Source organism: Carcharhinus amblyrhynchos, chromosome 19, assembly GCF_965287045.1.
Source record: "Carcharhinus amblyrhynchos chromosome 19, sCarAmb.v2.hapA, whole genome shotgun sequence".
NCBI lineage: Eukaryota > Metazoa > Chordata > Chondrichthyes > Carcharhiniformes > Carcharhinidae > Carcharhinus > Carcharhinus amblyrhynchos.
The window spans coordinates 446,157-461,439 of NC_137342.1; the positions used below are offsets into that span (position 1 = coordinate 446,157).

Below are 15,283 nucleotides of genomic sequence, written 5' to 3' on the forward strand. Positions count from 1 at the left end.
GTCTAGCACCAAGTGTCACTGTGTCGAACATCAATCAGCCATATGTTTACCCATTCATCAATACAATACACCCTTAGAAACAGCTCAGCACTTACCTGTTCCAAGGTCTGACTTGGAAGGTGTGCTTCAGTCATGGAGAGACTGTAGCGCTGGGCCGCTAGATTCCTCATTTCACTGTAGGTGGCCCAGTCATGAATAGCCACTGTTGTCAGGTTGTAGAAAGTTTTGTCCAAATAGTGAGTTACATATGCTGTTATAAATATTTTTGAAAATTATTTTTAGCATGATGTTATCTATTGCCAACCGTACACAATGTGATGTTTAATGAACAGTCATTGAACAAGCCACAATCTGAACAGAAACTAACCTTTGACATCAATGAATCGGTTAAAGAATCGGATTGGTTTGATAGAGAAGAAATCTGTCAAGTCTTTGATACCAACTCTGAATGGGTTTCGATCATCCAATTTTAAATGCGTGTGCACAGACAGTCTCAGATCCTTCTCGATCTCCTTACAGAGCTTATCCAAAAGGTGCTGTTGGAAAAGAGACGAAAGGATGAGGAAGCCAGAGGAGAAATGCAATAAAATTTCTTTAGAGACACTTCATGGAGTCATACAGTACAAAAGCGGTCCTTTGGTCCATTGAGTCTGCACCAACAAAAACTACACTAATTCTACACTAATCCCACTTTCAGCACTTGACTCACAGTGTTGAATGTTATGATATTTCAAATGCTCATCCACATACCTTGAGGGTTGTGAGGTTTCCCACCTCTGTGACCCTCCTGGGCAGTGCCTTCCACCAGACTCCCACCAACCTCTAAGTGAAAAAATCTTCCTCGAATTCCCTCTAAACTTCCTGTCCCTCACTTTAAAATTATGCCCCCGTTATTGTCCTTTTAAGGGGAATACTCCTTTATCCATCCTATCCATTCCCCTCAATCTTAGCCACCTCAGTGATGTTCCCCCCTCAGCCTTCTCTGCTCTAAAGAAAACAATTTAAGCCTATCTTTTCATAGCTCAAATGCTCCATCCCAGGCAACATCCTGGTGAATCTCCTTTGTACCCTCTCCAGTGCAATCACATCCTTCCTATAGTGAGGTGAACAGAATTTACAGTATTCCAGCTGCAGCTGAACCAATGTTTTGTACAGCTCTAATATAACCTCCCTGCTCTTAGAAACTATGCCACCACTAATAAAGGTGGGTGTCCCATATGTCTACTTAACTATCCTATTCCCCAGCTCTGCTGATTTCAGGGATCTGTGCACAAGCACCCCTCGATCCCTTTGAGATTTCTAGTGTCCTGCCATTCATTAAATACTCCCCTGTCTTGTTATGTATCATGAACAATAAGGAACCTAGCACTGATCCCATCCCTATTCTATGCCATTGGACACAGACCTCCAGTCACACAGTCTTCTACCACCACACTGTCTCCTACCACTAAGCTAGTTTTGGATCTATCTCGCCAACTTACCTTGTATCCCATGTGCTTTTATCTTCTTTATCAGTCTCCCACATGGGACCTTGTCAAAGGCTTTGCTGAAATCCATATACACTACACCAACTGCTCTACTCTCATCTGCATACCCGATCACTTCCTTGAAAAGTGCAATTAAATTTGTTGGGCTTTATCTCCTTCTGATGAAGCCACACCATCTCTCTCTGATTAAGTTTTGATGCTCCAAGTGGAGATTAATTTTCTCCTTCAAAATTTTCTCCAGTAGTTTCCCTACCAATGTTGGAGACTCACTGGTCTATAATTTCCTGGTTTATCTCTACCACCCTTCTTGAAAAGTGGAACCACGTTAGCTGTCCTCCAGTCCTCTGGCACCTCTCCTGTGATGAGATGGAGATGCTGGCGTTGGACTGGGATAACACAGTAAGAAGTCTCACAACACCAGGTTAAAGTCCAACATGTTTATTTGGTAGCAAATGCCACTGGCTTTCGGAAAGCTAGTGGCGTTTACTGCCAAATAAACCTGTTGGACTTTAACCTGATGTTGAGAGACTTCTTACTGTACCTCTCCTGTGGCCAGGGAGAAAGTAATAATTTGGGTCGGAGACCTTGTAATTTCCTCCTTGCCTCCCACAGCAGCCTGGGAAACAACTCGTCTGGACCTGGGGATTAGTCCACTTTTAAGCCCCCCAAAACCTCTAATACTGCCTCACTGTCCCTCTTCCCAAATTCCATATCCACATCCTTCTTCTCCTGAGTGAAGACAGATATGAAGTATTCGTTTAACACCCTACCATCGTCCTCCAGTTCCACACAAAGGTTGCTCTCTAACGAACCTTAGTCTTTCGCCTGGTTATCTTTTATCCCTCTATATTTATAGAATCTTCAGATTCTCCCAAATCTTACCAGCTAGTCATTTTTCACATCTTTGCTTTTTTAATTGCTTTCCTGAGTTCTGTCTGGCATTTTCTACATTCCACTTAGGTTTGCACCTGCTAAAATCATCTCTTTTCTTTCTTATTCAGTCCTGAATATTCCTAGACTCTCTGGACTTATTGCTCCTATATTTCACCCTAAAGGGAACATACTCTGAGCTACATCCGAACCCAAGATCAAGCTATCCCCCAATCCCTATCATTCTGGTGTGCTCCATGTGCCATCCAATAACCACTTGAAAGTTCCTACAGTGTCCGACTCCACTATCTGGGCCTATACACTCCTCGTTTCCTTTCTGAATACCCTCCCCAACTGCTCTGCTGCAGATTTTCTCCCACAGGAAGCTGTTCCCAGTCTACCTTGGCGAGATCCTGCCTCATTTTAATAAAACTGCTAACGGTTGATCTTTTTCTGCAAGAGTTAGGTTCATACAGCATCAGTCACTAGTATAGACTCTCTAACATGCCCTTAAACTGAACAATATAATAGTCTAGATAAAAACTATGATAGATATCTTTCTTAAAAGATGCTAAAACCAAGTTGAATTGTAACTTTCCTTGTTAGAGAACTTTTCCAACTATGAAACTAAATTGAAGAACCAGAATCTCAACCAGTCAGTCTGGTACACTCTCAGCCACCCCAAAACCTCTAACTCCAGAACAATGACAGTCATCCCCTACTATGGAATGTCCACATATGGAAATTAAGCTACATTTCCTTCAGCTAGCCATCATGAAAATCACACCCTAACTTTAGCAAGAGCATGTTTGGGGGCGTTTAAGAGATCCGTGGATAGGTTTATGGACGAAAAGGGATTGGTTTAGGTTAGAGGGTCATTGTTTTTTAACTGGTCGGAGCAACATCGTGGGCCGAATGGCCTGCTCTGCGCTGTAATGTTCTATGTTCTATGTTAATACTTTATATTGAGAGATTTATAGAACACAGTACATGACTTGAACACTGGAATATGGAGTAAAATTACAAAATTTGCCAATAATACCAAAGTTAGAGGCGTGGCAAACAGGAAGGATGACAACATTTGACTGCAGCAGGACACAAACAGATTATCAGAATGGGCAAACAAGTAGCAATGGAATTTAACAGAGGAGTGTGATGCATTTGGCAAAAGGGATAGGGAGAGATACCATAGTCAGGAGTGAAGGTACCTGGGGAATCATACGCACAGATCCTCAAAGGTCCAGGACATATTGAGAAAGCAGTTAGCAAAACATGTGATTCATATATAGAGACATCAAGTACAAAAGCAGGCAAGTTATGCTAAAGTTTAAATTTCTGGTTCGACCCTAACTAAAGTATTAATCCAGTTCTGATCACTACACTTTAGAAAGGCTGTGAGAGTCCTAGAGAGGGAGCAGAGGTGGTTAACCAAAACGCTTATGAGGTATGGGAAGTGGCTCTACAGAGATATAAACCTAATCAGACTTTTGTGCCATCAATGACTTCTTAATGGTTCATTTATAACTTCACCAATAGAACATAGAACATAGAACATTACAGCGCAGAACAGGCCCTTCGGCCCACGATGTTGCGCCGACCAGTTAAAAAAAAACAACAACAATGACCCACTAACCTAAACCAATCCCTTTTCGTCCATAAACCTGTCCACAGACCTCTTAAACGCCCCCAAACTAGGCGCATTTACAACTGCAGCAGGCAGGGCATTCCAATCCCTCACCACCCTCTGGGTAAAGAACCTACCCCTGACATCTGTCCTATAACTACCCCTCCTTAGTTTAAAGCCATGCCCCCTCGTGCTAGATTTTTCCATCAGAGGAAAAAGGCTATCACTATCCACCCTATCTAAACCTCTAATCATCTTATATGTTTCAATAAGATCCCCTCTTAGCCGCCTTCTTTCCAGCGAAAACAACCCCAAATCCCTCAGCCTCTCCTCATAGGATCTCCCCTCCATACCAGGCAACATCCTGGTAAACCTCCTCTGCACCCTCTCCAAAGCCTCCACATCCTTCCTGTAATGTGGGGACCAGAACTGCACACAATACTCCAAGTGCGGCCGCACCAGAGTTGTGTACAGTTGCAACATAACGCTACGACTCTTAAATTCAATCCCCCTACCAATAAACGCCAAGACACTGTATGCCTTCTTAACAACCCTATCTACTTGATTCCCAACTTTCAGGGATCTATGTACACATACACCTAGATCCCTCTGCTCCTCCACACTATTCAAAGTCTTCCCGTTAGCCCTATACTCAACACATCTGTTATTCCTACCAAAGTGAATTACCTCACATTTCTCTGCATTAAACTCCATCCGCCACCTCTCGGCCCAGCTCTGCAACCTGTCTCAGTCTTCCTGCAAACTATGACACCCTTCCTCACTATCTACCACACCTCCGACTTTGGTGTCATCAGCAAATTTACTGATCCACCCAACTATACCCTCATCCAGATCATTAATAAAAATCACAAACAGCAGTGGCCCCAACACAGATCCCTGAGGCACACCACTTGTGACCGAACTCCATGATGAATATTTACCGTCAACCACTACCCTCTGTCTCCTATCCGCTAGCCAATTCCTAATCCAGTTCCCTAGATCACCCCCAATCCCATACATCTGCATACAATGGCACCTCAAACTTAATTCAAGTTTTGAAAAAGATGGTAGGATAGTTACATTCTTACCAGAAGATTGACTACTTAAGGTCATTTTACAGCATTAAATCTACGAGGATAAAGTCAAGAGGTTGGGTCTGTTTTCCTCAGATAAAAGAACTTGACTCAAGATCCTTAGGGCTATGGACTGTTCCCTCTCAAGAGTACATCAAGAACTAAAAGGCACAGATTCAAAATAATGGGCAAAAGGAATAGAAGTGACGTGAGAAATAGATTTTTCACCCAGAGGGTGCTTGGAGTCTGCAACAAACACTCGCGAGAGGCAAGTTCGATTGGAGGTATTCAAAATCAAATTGGATTGCTATCTGAAAAGAAAGCACGTGCAGGATTATGGGATAAAGCAAGGGTCTGGGTGGAATGTTCTTTTGGAAAGTCAGTGCAAACCCAATGGGCTGAGTAACCTCATTCTGCACTGTGAAGATTTCATTGGATAAAAACTAAAAACATGAAAGTTCTTCAATTCATACTTCAAATGCAGGTAAATATTTGAATTCACCAAATTCTAAACCAGAAGCATTATTTTAAATACTTCCATATAACACTGAAAACAACAAATACATTTTGTACTTTCATACCAGTTACCTCATTTAAGACATCCATGATCTCTTTATCAAAACATTCCAGCAACACTTGTGTGGATTCCAGATGTCTTGCATGCATCATGGGTGAGACACAATCCCTCAAAGCACTGAACATGTACTAAAAAGTGAGAAATATCAGACCATACAAAACAAATTAACATTTTGCAATTAAGAATATTTTCAAATTTATATCAAGTTCGCCACACATTTCTCCAACATATATATCTATCGCTGATCGACAGAATCCGCTTCATGTAAAAAGCACATTTTCAAATCAATAATCTTCATTCAATTTAATCTTGAAATAAATTATTTTAATGAAATTAAAATCATCATTGAAATATACTAATTTCATTATTGAAACAATGATTTTAAATCAATAATTTAAATAATGATTTTAAATCAAAAATCGATAATTTCATTATTGAAATATACTAATAATAGGTTCGAACATTCTATTAAATTACAGGACATGGCTTCTTAAACTTGAAGCCAAGTAAGGAAGAGGGAGGGGAACCTAGATAACCTGTTTCATGAGTTAAATTTGATTAGGTCCATGATCACTTGCTAGCATGTCATTTCAAGGAATGGAAGTTAAATGCAAAATTCAAAAGGACTGCTCTACATCAATACCATTCAGCATTCATACACAAATACAGGTACAGTGTCTGAAATCTGGCTATCCAAACTCCTAAAATATCTGAAAGCCAGACATTTTGTAAAGCTGCCATGCGTGAGTTTTTATTCTTAAGTAAAAAACTTACGAGCTTGTTGGGCGAGAAACTCAATGTTGAAAGGATGGTAGAGGCAAGGACCCTCAACATTTAAAAAGCATTCAGATGAGGACTTGAAACATGATAGTATATAAGCCTGCGGATGAAGGACTGGAAAATGGGATTGGAATAGATAGGAGCTTGATGGCCAGACTGAATGGCCTTTTTGTGTGTTGTAAAACTGACTCTTGGTGCTGCATCACACAATGACACAATAACTAGTTATCAGCTTTGCAAGCCAGTCTTTCCCCATGTTCTGCATGGTCTGAGCAACCCTTGGCTGAAACTAGCCCAAACTGCCCAACCCAAAAACTGGCAAAGTCCAAAAGCTGGCATGGACTCAGTCCCAAGGTTGCCGGTTTCAAAACACTACCTGTACTTTTAAACATATGGTTCTAACATTCAGGTTGAATAAAAATGTCTTTCAAACTTGTTCCATACAAAATCATTTATTCATTTCTGGGATATGGGCATTGCAGCAAAACCAGCATAAATTACTCATTTCGAGTTGTCCTGAGAAGCAGATTCTTATTCTTTGCTACAGTTTGATACAACTGAGTGGTTTGCTAGATCACGTCAAAGGGCATTCAACAATTAACAACATTTGCATGGGGCTGAAGTCACATTCAGGCCAGGCAGAGAAAGGATGGCAGCTTTCTCCTCTAAAGGACATTTGTGAACCAGTTACAGTTTTACAACAATTCAAAAGTTTCATGGTCACCATTGCTGATACCAGCCTTGCATTTCAGTTTTTAAAATTACAAACTTATCTGAAATGGTCAAATCTAAGGTAAGATTTGAACACTCATTCTTCGGAGTGCTGGTCCAGTAACATGGTCTTTACTTTTGAATGCTGTTTTGTTAGTAATAAGCATATGGCATCCAATATATACTCATGCACATTGAAATGAATCCTGCAATTCTCATTAATCCAAGCTGTCCGGTTATGTAATCACCAATACAATTTGTAGCTCTTACGTGTACTCTTGCAGAATCTACAGCATTGTCATAAACATCATCCAAGTAGATGGGGAAAATGGTTCGATGCCAGTATAAGAAGTTGCAGTTACAAAGAACTTGAATCCTGCAAAGCACATCAGAAAGATTAAAACTTTGCTACTTGGTCCATAGTAGTGAACACTTGCTCTCTGTTTTGCTTACCTCTCTCTCAGCTCGCTGATCAGATCTAACTTCTTCAGTACTACTTGCAATACTAACAATTCTTCATCTCGGAATGTTTTCTGCAGAAACCAAAATGAGCAAACCAGCCCTTGTTAGATAAGAAGCAGGTGAACATCACCCCTTAGTAGGATTTGAAAAATTACAACGTTCAGAGCCTTAAATAAGTACCCCAGAACCTGTTAATGACATGCACTGAAAAAGTTTCAATATCATAATTTAACTTTAATAAAACAGAACATGTAAATGTTACACTTGCATTTCAAAGAAACAAATATCTTTAGTTCCTTAAGATGCAACACATTATGCTTACCATCTGGGTTCCCACACTTAATGCTAGTGCAACTACTAGCCTACGTTCTTTGGTACTAGGTCCATTGAGAGCATTTTCAGCCAAAACCAGAGCTGACAACACATCCAGACGTCGCTCACTGTACTTCTTGTCAGATATCACTCTTTTCTGAAGGAACAAGGGATTACAGACCAATGAGTTTGGAGTAAATTCTGAAGCAGAAAATTAATCTCCACTTGGAGAAACAAGGTTTGATCAGGAATAGACAGCATGGCTTTGTCAAAAGGAGTTATGCCTAACAAACTTGACTGAATTTTTTGAGGTGGTGACCAGGTGTGTAGATGTAGATGTGATCAATGTAGTTGATGTAATTTTATGTGGATTTCAGCAAAGCCTTTGACAAGGTTTATTTATTTGTGCCACAACTAGGCTTACATTAACACTGCAATGAAGTTACTGTGAAAATCCCCTAGTTGCCAAACTCCAGTGCCTGTTTGATTACACTGAGGGAGAATTTAGCATGGCCAATGCACCTAACCAGCATATTTTTTGGACTGTGGGAGGAAACCGGAGCACCCAGAGAAACCCAACAGACACAGGGAGAACATGCAGACACCACACAGACAGTACCCAAGCCATAAATCAAATCCAGGTCCCTGGTGCTGAGAGGCAGCAGTGCCAGTCACTGTGTCACCACATGGGGAGTTGATAAAGGTAAAACATGGGATCCAAAGTAATTTGGCAGGACGGTTCCAAAACTGGCTTAGTGGTACGAGGCTGAGGGTGATGGCAGAAGGCCACCACATCGGTAGAAAGCAAATACAAGGAGCTGGGAAGTTAAGAAATCGGATCTCAAAGGCAGTGATCTCAGGATTACTATTGGTGCTAAGTGCTAGTCAAAGTAGAACTTACTTGGGTGGCACAGTGGTTAGCACTGCTGCTTCACAACACCTGTGACTCGGCCTTGGGTCACTGTCTGTGTGGAGTTTGCATATTTTCCCTGTGTCTGTGTGGGTTTCCTCTGGGTGCTCTGGTTTCCTCTCATACTCCAAAGATGTGCGAGTTAGGTTGATTGGCAAGGCTAAATTGCTCCTTAGCGTCAAGGGATTTGTAGGGTGAACGTGTGCGGTTACAGGAATAGGACCTGGGTGGGACTGTGGTCAATGCAAGCTTGAAGGGCCGAATGGCCTCCTTCTGCACTGAAGGGATTCTATGATTCTATCCTAGAAATGACAGGGTATATTGGATGAATATGTGGCTTAAGAAATAGTATTGGGGCGGGGTTCAGATTCCTGGAACAGTGGGGTCAGTTCTGGGAGAGGTGGGATCTGTACAAGTTAAACGTGTTACACTTGGGCAGGACTGGGACTGACGTCCTAGGGGCACTGTTTGCGTTAGCGGTTGGGGAAGGTTTAAACTGATATGCCAGGGGGAAGGGAACCTATGTAAGGAGTCAGAGGAGGAGGCGGTAAGGACAAAAACAAAAAGGTAGAAAAGGGAATAATCAAAATGACAGGCAGAGAATCCAAGGACAAAATTCAAACAGGGCAAAAAAAGAAAAGTACTAGGAGCGAGACAAACAATTTTAAAAAGGCAAGCTTAAAGGCTCTGTGCCTTAATGCATGGAGCATTTGCAACGAAGTGGATGAACAAATCACGCAGATGGATTTAAGTGGGTACGATATAATTGGGATTACAGAGGCATGACTGCAGGAATTGAATGTTCTAAAGGTACTCAATACTTAGAAAGGAGAGGCACATTTTGGCGCAGGCTTCGAGAGCTGAAGGGCCTATTCCTGTGCTGTATTGTTCTTTGTTCTTTATAAAGGAAAAGGTGGTGGAGTGACACTGCTGGTTAAAGAGGAAATTAACACAATAGTGACAAAAGGATATTAAGCTCTGACATTGTCAAGTCTGTATGGGTTGAGTTGAGAAATACTAAGGATGCAAAAAGCATTAGTGGGTGTCACATATAAACCCCCAAACTGCAGTGGCCATGTTGGGAATGGCATTAAACATGAAATTAGAGATGTATATGATTAGGGAATATCAGTGATCATGGGTGATTTGAATCTGCACATAAATTGGGCAAATCAAATATTAGCCACAGTGCCACTGAGATGGTATTCCCGGAGTGGAGACAGGATGGTTTTCTTAACCAATATGTAGAGGAATGCTGACATTATAGTTAAGAAAGCCCACCAACGCCTCTACTTTCTCGGAAGATGAAGGAAATTTGGCATGTCAGCTACGACCCTCACCAACTTTTACAGATGCACCATAGAAAACATTCTTTCTGGTTGTATCACAGCTTGGTATGGCTTCTGCTCTGCCCAAGACAGCAAGAAATTACAAAAGGTTGTGAATGTAGCCCAATCCATCTCACAAACCAGCCTCCCATCCACTGACTTTGCCTGCACTCCCCACTGCCTCAGGAAAAGCAGCCGGCATAATTAAGGACCCCGTGCACTCCGAACATTCTCTTTTCCATCTTCTTCCTTCGGGAAAAAGATACAAAAGTCTGAGGTCATGTACCAACTGACTCAAAAACAGCTTCTTCCCTGCTGCCATTAGACTTTTGAATGGACTTACCATGCATTAAGTTGATCTTTCTCGCACCCTAGCTATAACTGTAACAACATTCTGCACTCTCTCATTTCTTTCCCTACCAACGGTGTGCTTTGTCTGTATAGTGCACAAGAAACAATGCTTTTCACTGTATGCTAACACTGGTGACAATAATAAATCAAATTAAATTCAAAAAGAAGAGCAGACCATCTTAGACTGGGTACTGTGTGAGAAGGGAGTCATTGCCAATCAACTGTACCAGAACCTTGGGGATGAACGACCATAACATGATAGCATCTTTTATCAAAACGGAGAGTGATGTAGTTGATTCAGAGACTAGGTGCTGAATCTTAATAAAGGAAACTATGAAGAAATGAGGCGTAAGTTGGCCTTGATAGATTGAGAGAGTCACTTAAAGGGATGACAGTGGTTAGACAATGGCAACATTGAAGGAACGCAAGGGGGAAACTGCAGCAACTGTTTATTCTTGTCTATTACAAAAGCAAAATGGATAAGAATGTCAATCCATAGCTTACAAAGGAAATTAGAGAGACTATCTGATACAAGGAAGCATACAGACTGGCCAAGAAAAATAATAGGTCTGAAGATGGGGAGCAGTTTAGAATTCAGCAAAGAAGGACCAAGGGACTGATAAAGGGGAAAATACAGTATGAAAGTAAAGGGAGTATTTTGAGATGGATAGAAAACTGGTTGGCAGAGAAGAAACAAAGAATGGGAATTGATGGGCCCTTTCCAAATTGGCAGGCAGTAACTAGTGGGGTGCTGCAGAGATCGGTCTTGGGACCCCAGCTATTCACAATATAAATTAATGATTTGGATGAAGGAACAAAATGTGACATCTCAAAATTTGCAGATGATATCAAATTGGGTGGGAGTGTGAACTATGATGAGGAAGCAGAGATCTGAATGATCTGAACAGGTTGGGTGAGTGGGCAAATCAATGGCAGATGCAGTATAATTTGGATAAACGTGAGGATTATTCACTTTGGAAGCAAAAGCAAGGCAGCAGATTACCATCTGAATGGTTGTGAATTGGGAGAGGGAAGTGTACAGCAGACCTGGGGGTCCTTGTGCACCAGTCACCGAAGGTGAGCCTGCAAGCGCAGCAGGAGGTAAAGAAAGCAAATTGTATGTTGACCTTCAGTGCAAGAGATCTTGAATACAGAAGCAGGGACGTGTTGCAATTATACAAGGCCTTAGTGAGGGCACACCTAGAATACTGTGTGCAGTTTGGGTCTCCTTTGCTAAGGATGCTCTTGCTCTCGACGGAATGCAACAGAAGTTTACCAGGTTGATCCGGGGTGGCGGGACTGATGTATGAGAAGGCATCGATTAGATTAGGATTGTTTTCACTGGAGTTCCGAAAAACGAGGGGGGAATCTCACAGGGACTTGCATCATCTGATTAAGGAGCAGTGCTCCAAGAGCTTGTGCTACCAAATCTGTTGGACTTTAACTTGTATTACCTGGTATTAAAATTCTAACAGAACTAGACACGATAAATACAGGGAAGATGTTTTTGATTTAATATTGTCACATGCATTAGCATACAGTGAAAAGTATTATTTCTTGTGCGCTATATAGACAAAACATACCGTTCATAGAGAAGGAAACAAGAGTGCAGAATGTAGTGTTACAGGCATAGCTAAGGTGTAGAGAAAGATCAACTTAATGCAAGGTAGTCCATTCAAAAGTCTGATAGCAGCACGGAAGAAGCTGTTCTTGAGTCGGTTGGTACATGACCTCAAACTTTTTCCTGAAGAGAGAAGGTGGAAGGGTGCGTGGGGTCCTTAATTATGCTGGCTGCTTTGTCGAGGCAACGGGAAGTGTAGACAGAGTCAATGATGGGAGACTAGTTTGCCTGATGGATTGGGCTACATTCACAACCTTTTTTAGTTCCTTGTGGTCTTGGACAGACCAGGAGCCATACCAAGCTGTGACACAACCAGAAAGAATACTTTCTATGGTGCATCCGTAAAAGTTGTTGAGTTGTAGCTGACATGCCAAATTTCCTTAGTCTTTTGAGAAAGTAGAGGCATTGGTGGGCTTACTTAACTATAGTGTCAGCATGGGGGGACCAGGACAGGTTGTTGGTGATCTGGACACCTAAAAACTTGAAGCTGTTGACCCTTTCTGCTACTTTCATATTACCAATGGTGGGGGAATTCAGAACCAGGGGTCGCAGGCTGAGGATTCGGGTAGACCATTTAGGACAGAGGTGATAAGACATTTCTTCACCAAAGAGTGGTGAGCCTGTGGAATTGGTTACCACAGGAAGTAGCTGATGCCAAAACAATAAATGTATTCAAGAGGTGGCTAGAAATAGTACTTGTGGTGAATGGGATCAAAAGTTATGGCAACAGCAGGATGAGACTATTGAGTTGGACGATCAGCCACGGTCATAATGAATGGCAGAGCAGGCTCGAAGCGCAAGTGGCCTCCTGTGTTTAAGGATGTTTGTGTGACTGAAGGCCAGTGTCATACCACGAGTATCAGTGCTGGGACATTTATTGTTTGTGATTATATATAAACTATGTAGATGAGAATGTGGTAGGGATGATAAGTAAACTTGTGGATTGGCAGGGTGGTTAATAGTGAGGAAAATGGACTTAGATTGCAGAAAGATACAGACTGGTTGGCAGATCAGTGGCAAGTGGAAGTTAATGCTGAAAAGTGAGAGGTGATGCACTTTGGAAGGAGTAACAAGACAAAGGAATATTCAATGAATTGTAGAAAACTAGAATGCTGAGAGGCACAGAGGATCTAGGGGTGATGGTGATTGCACACAGATCCCCGACAGCGGCAGTACAGGTAGTTAAGATGATACATGGAAAAGTAATGTTGGAGCTGTACAAAACTTTGGTTGGGCCACAGCTGGAGTAGTGTGTGCAGTTCTGATCACCTCACTATAGGAAGGATGTGATAGCACTAGAAGGGGTACAGAGGAGATTCACTAGGATGTTACCTTGGATGGAGAATTTGAGTTAGGAAAGATTGGATAGGGTTGGATTATTTTCTCTAGGCCAAAGGCAGCTGAGGGGGCACATGACTGAAGTATATAAGACTATGAGGTGTTTGGATAGGGTAAATAGAAAGCAGTTGTTCCCCTTAGGTGAAGGGACAATATATGGGGTACAATTTTGAGGAGATTCAAAGGATATCTGAGGAAAATGTTTTGCGTTCAAAGGCTGGTAGTAATCTGGAATTCACTGCCTGGGAGGGTAGCAGAGGTGGGAAACCTCACAACCTTTAAAAAGTACATGGATGAGCATTTGAAATATCATAACATTCAAAGCTATGGGCCAAGTGCTGAAAAGTGGGATTAGTGTAGATTTAGTGTAGTTTTTGTTAGTGCAGACTCAATGGGCCAAAAAGCCTCTTATGTACTATATGATTCCATAACAATATAGTCAACTATCTTCCAAATGACCAATCTTCTTGGCCTGAAACCTAAATCTTCAACACAAGCTAGCATAGGCAACAAGATTCCCAAAGTGGCTATACACCTATTTAAAAAAAATCAAGGTCAGACTATCTGAAGTTGCCGCTATTGTGTTTTACCCACAGTAGATATAACTCTTAAACCTCCAAACTGGGTAGTTACAGAAAGTTTTCTTTATATTTTTCCCTGTTTATCTCCCCATTACTGTGGACCCAAAGGAACGCTAACTCTCCGGAAACCACCATCCCAGGGGTCAGAAATTGCCATTTTCACAAAGGTTTTTAAGCATCAACACCAATACAAATTAACCAATTGTGAAAGCACAGGGTATTTGTAAATCACTTGAGTTACAGAAGAATAGAAAACTGATACAGGAAAAGGCACCAATCTTCACATATAGTGAATGCATAGCCCTCAGACTAACATTAACTGCCCCAGAAAACAGTGTTTATAGAAATAGAATGTACAAACCTTAGCAATGGCTATTGAATTAAGGGCTTGATGCTGAAGACTGTGAGCAATATGATACACAGAATCTGCAATAACCATTGTTCTCCTATGGACAGTGTGCTCAATTGCCTAAAAAAAAAAGCCAATTTATTGTAAGTTATAAATTCTTCAAAATATAACATCTCACATGCTGGAATTGGTAACCTATCTCAAAAAAAAATCAAAAGTGTTTCAGAAAACATTTCAATCAGTTCCCAGCAAAGTTATGTTCTGACTGAGTATCATCAATACCGGCCAATTGGATCTTGAGCACCTTAAACTGGCCCAAACTTCCAACAGATACTAGAACCACCCAAATGTTGCTCCTGATGAATACTTTACCCAACTCGCATTTACAGGGCATCTTTAGCATAGGAAAATATCAGGGAAAACTGGAAAAAATTACAGCTCATTCACAACAGGGTGTCAGACAAGCATTGATTCTGAGGTCAAGAGAATTAAAGCACAGTGGGTGTACCCACATCATAGGGTTCAAGAAGACAGCTCACCACCATCTTCCTAAGGGCAATTAAAGATGAGAAATAAATGCTGGACAGCCAGCAATGCCCACATTACTAAATGATATTTTAAATGGAAGTTGATGCCATGTTCAAAGATGAGGGCGGCAGTTAGATATAGGGAGATGGTTGCATTGTGATGTCATTGGACATTAACCCAAGTTAATGCTGTGGGAATAAGGGTTCAAATTCAGTTAATAAATCAGGGACATAAAGCTAGTCTCAGTAATGGTGATGATGAAACTAGGATTGATAGCTTCTGTATTGACATGATGGTGCAGTGGTTACTACTGCTGCCTCACAGCGCCACAGACACGGATTCAATTCCAGTCTCGGGTGATTGCGTGGAGTTTGCACATTT

At 41.5% G+C, this 15,283-nt stretch overlaps 1 protein-coding gene across 3 annotated transcripts in view; it reads right to left on the minus strand.

Moving 5' to 3' along the window:
• Positions 1-15,283, minus strand: part of washc4 (WASH complex subunit 4) — a 148,112-nt gene that overhangs the window by 46,447 nt on the left and 86,382 nt on the right. For all 3 annotated transcript variants that reach the window (XM_080207118.1, XM_080207120.1, XM_080207119.1), the window contains 7 exons: positions 14,387-14,494; positions 7,907-8,053; positions 7,576-7,655; positions 7,393-7,498; positions 5,643-5,759; positions 368-536; positions 96-250 (listed from right to left, as the gene is read on the minus strand). In XM_080207118.1, coding sequence (XP_080063244.1) covers positions 96-250; positions 368-536; positions 5,643-5,759; positions 7,393-7,498; positions 7,576-7,655; positions 7,907-8,053; positions 14,387-14,494 — 882 coding nt within the window. The remainder of the gene's footprint in view (positions 1-95; positions 251-367; positions 537-5,642; positions 5,760-7,392; positions 7,499-7,575; positions 7,656-7,906; positions 8,054-14,386; positions 14,495-15,283) is intronic.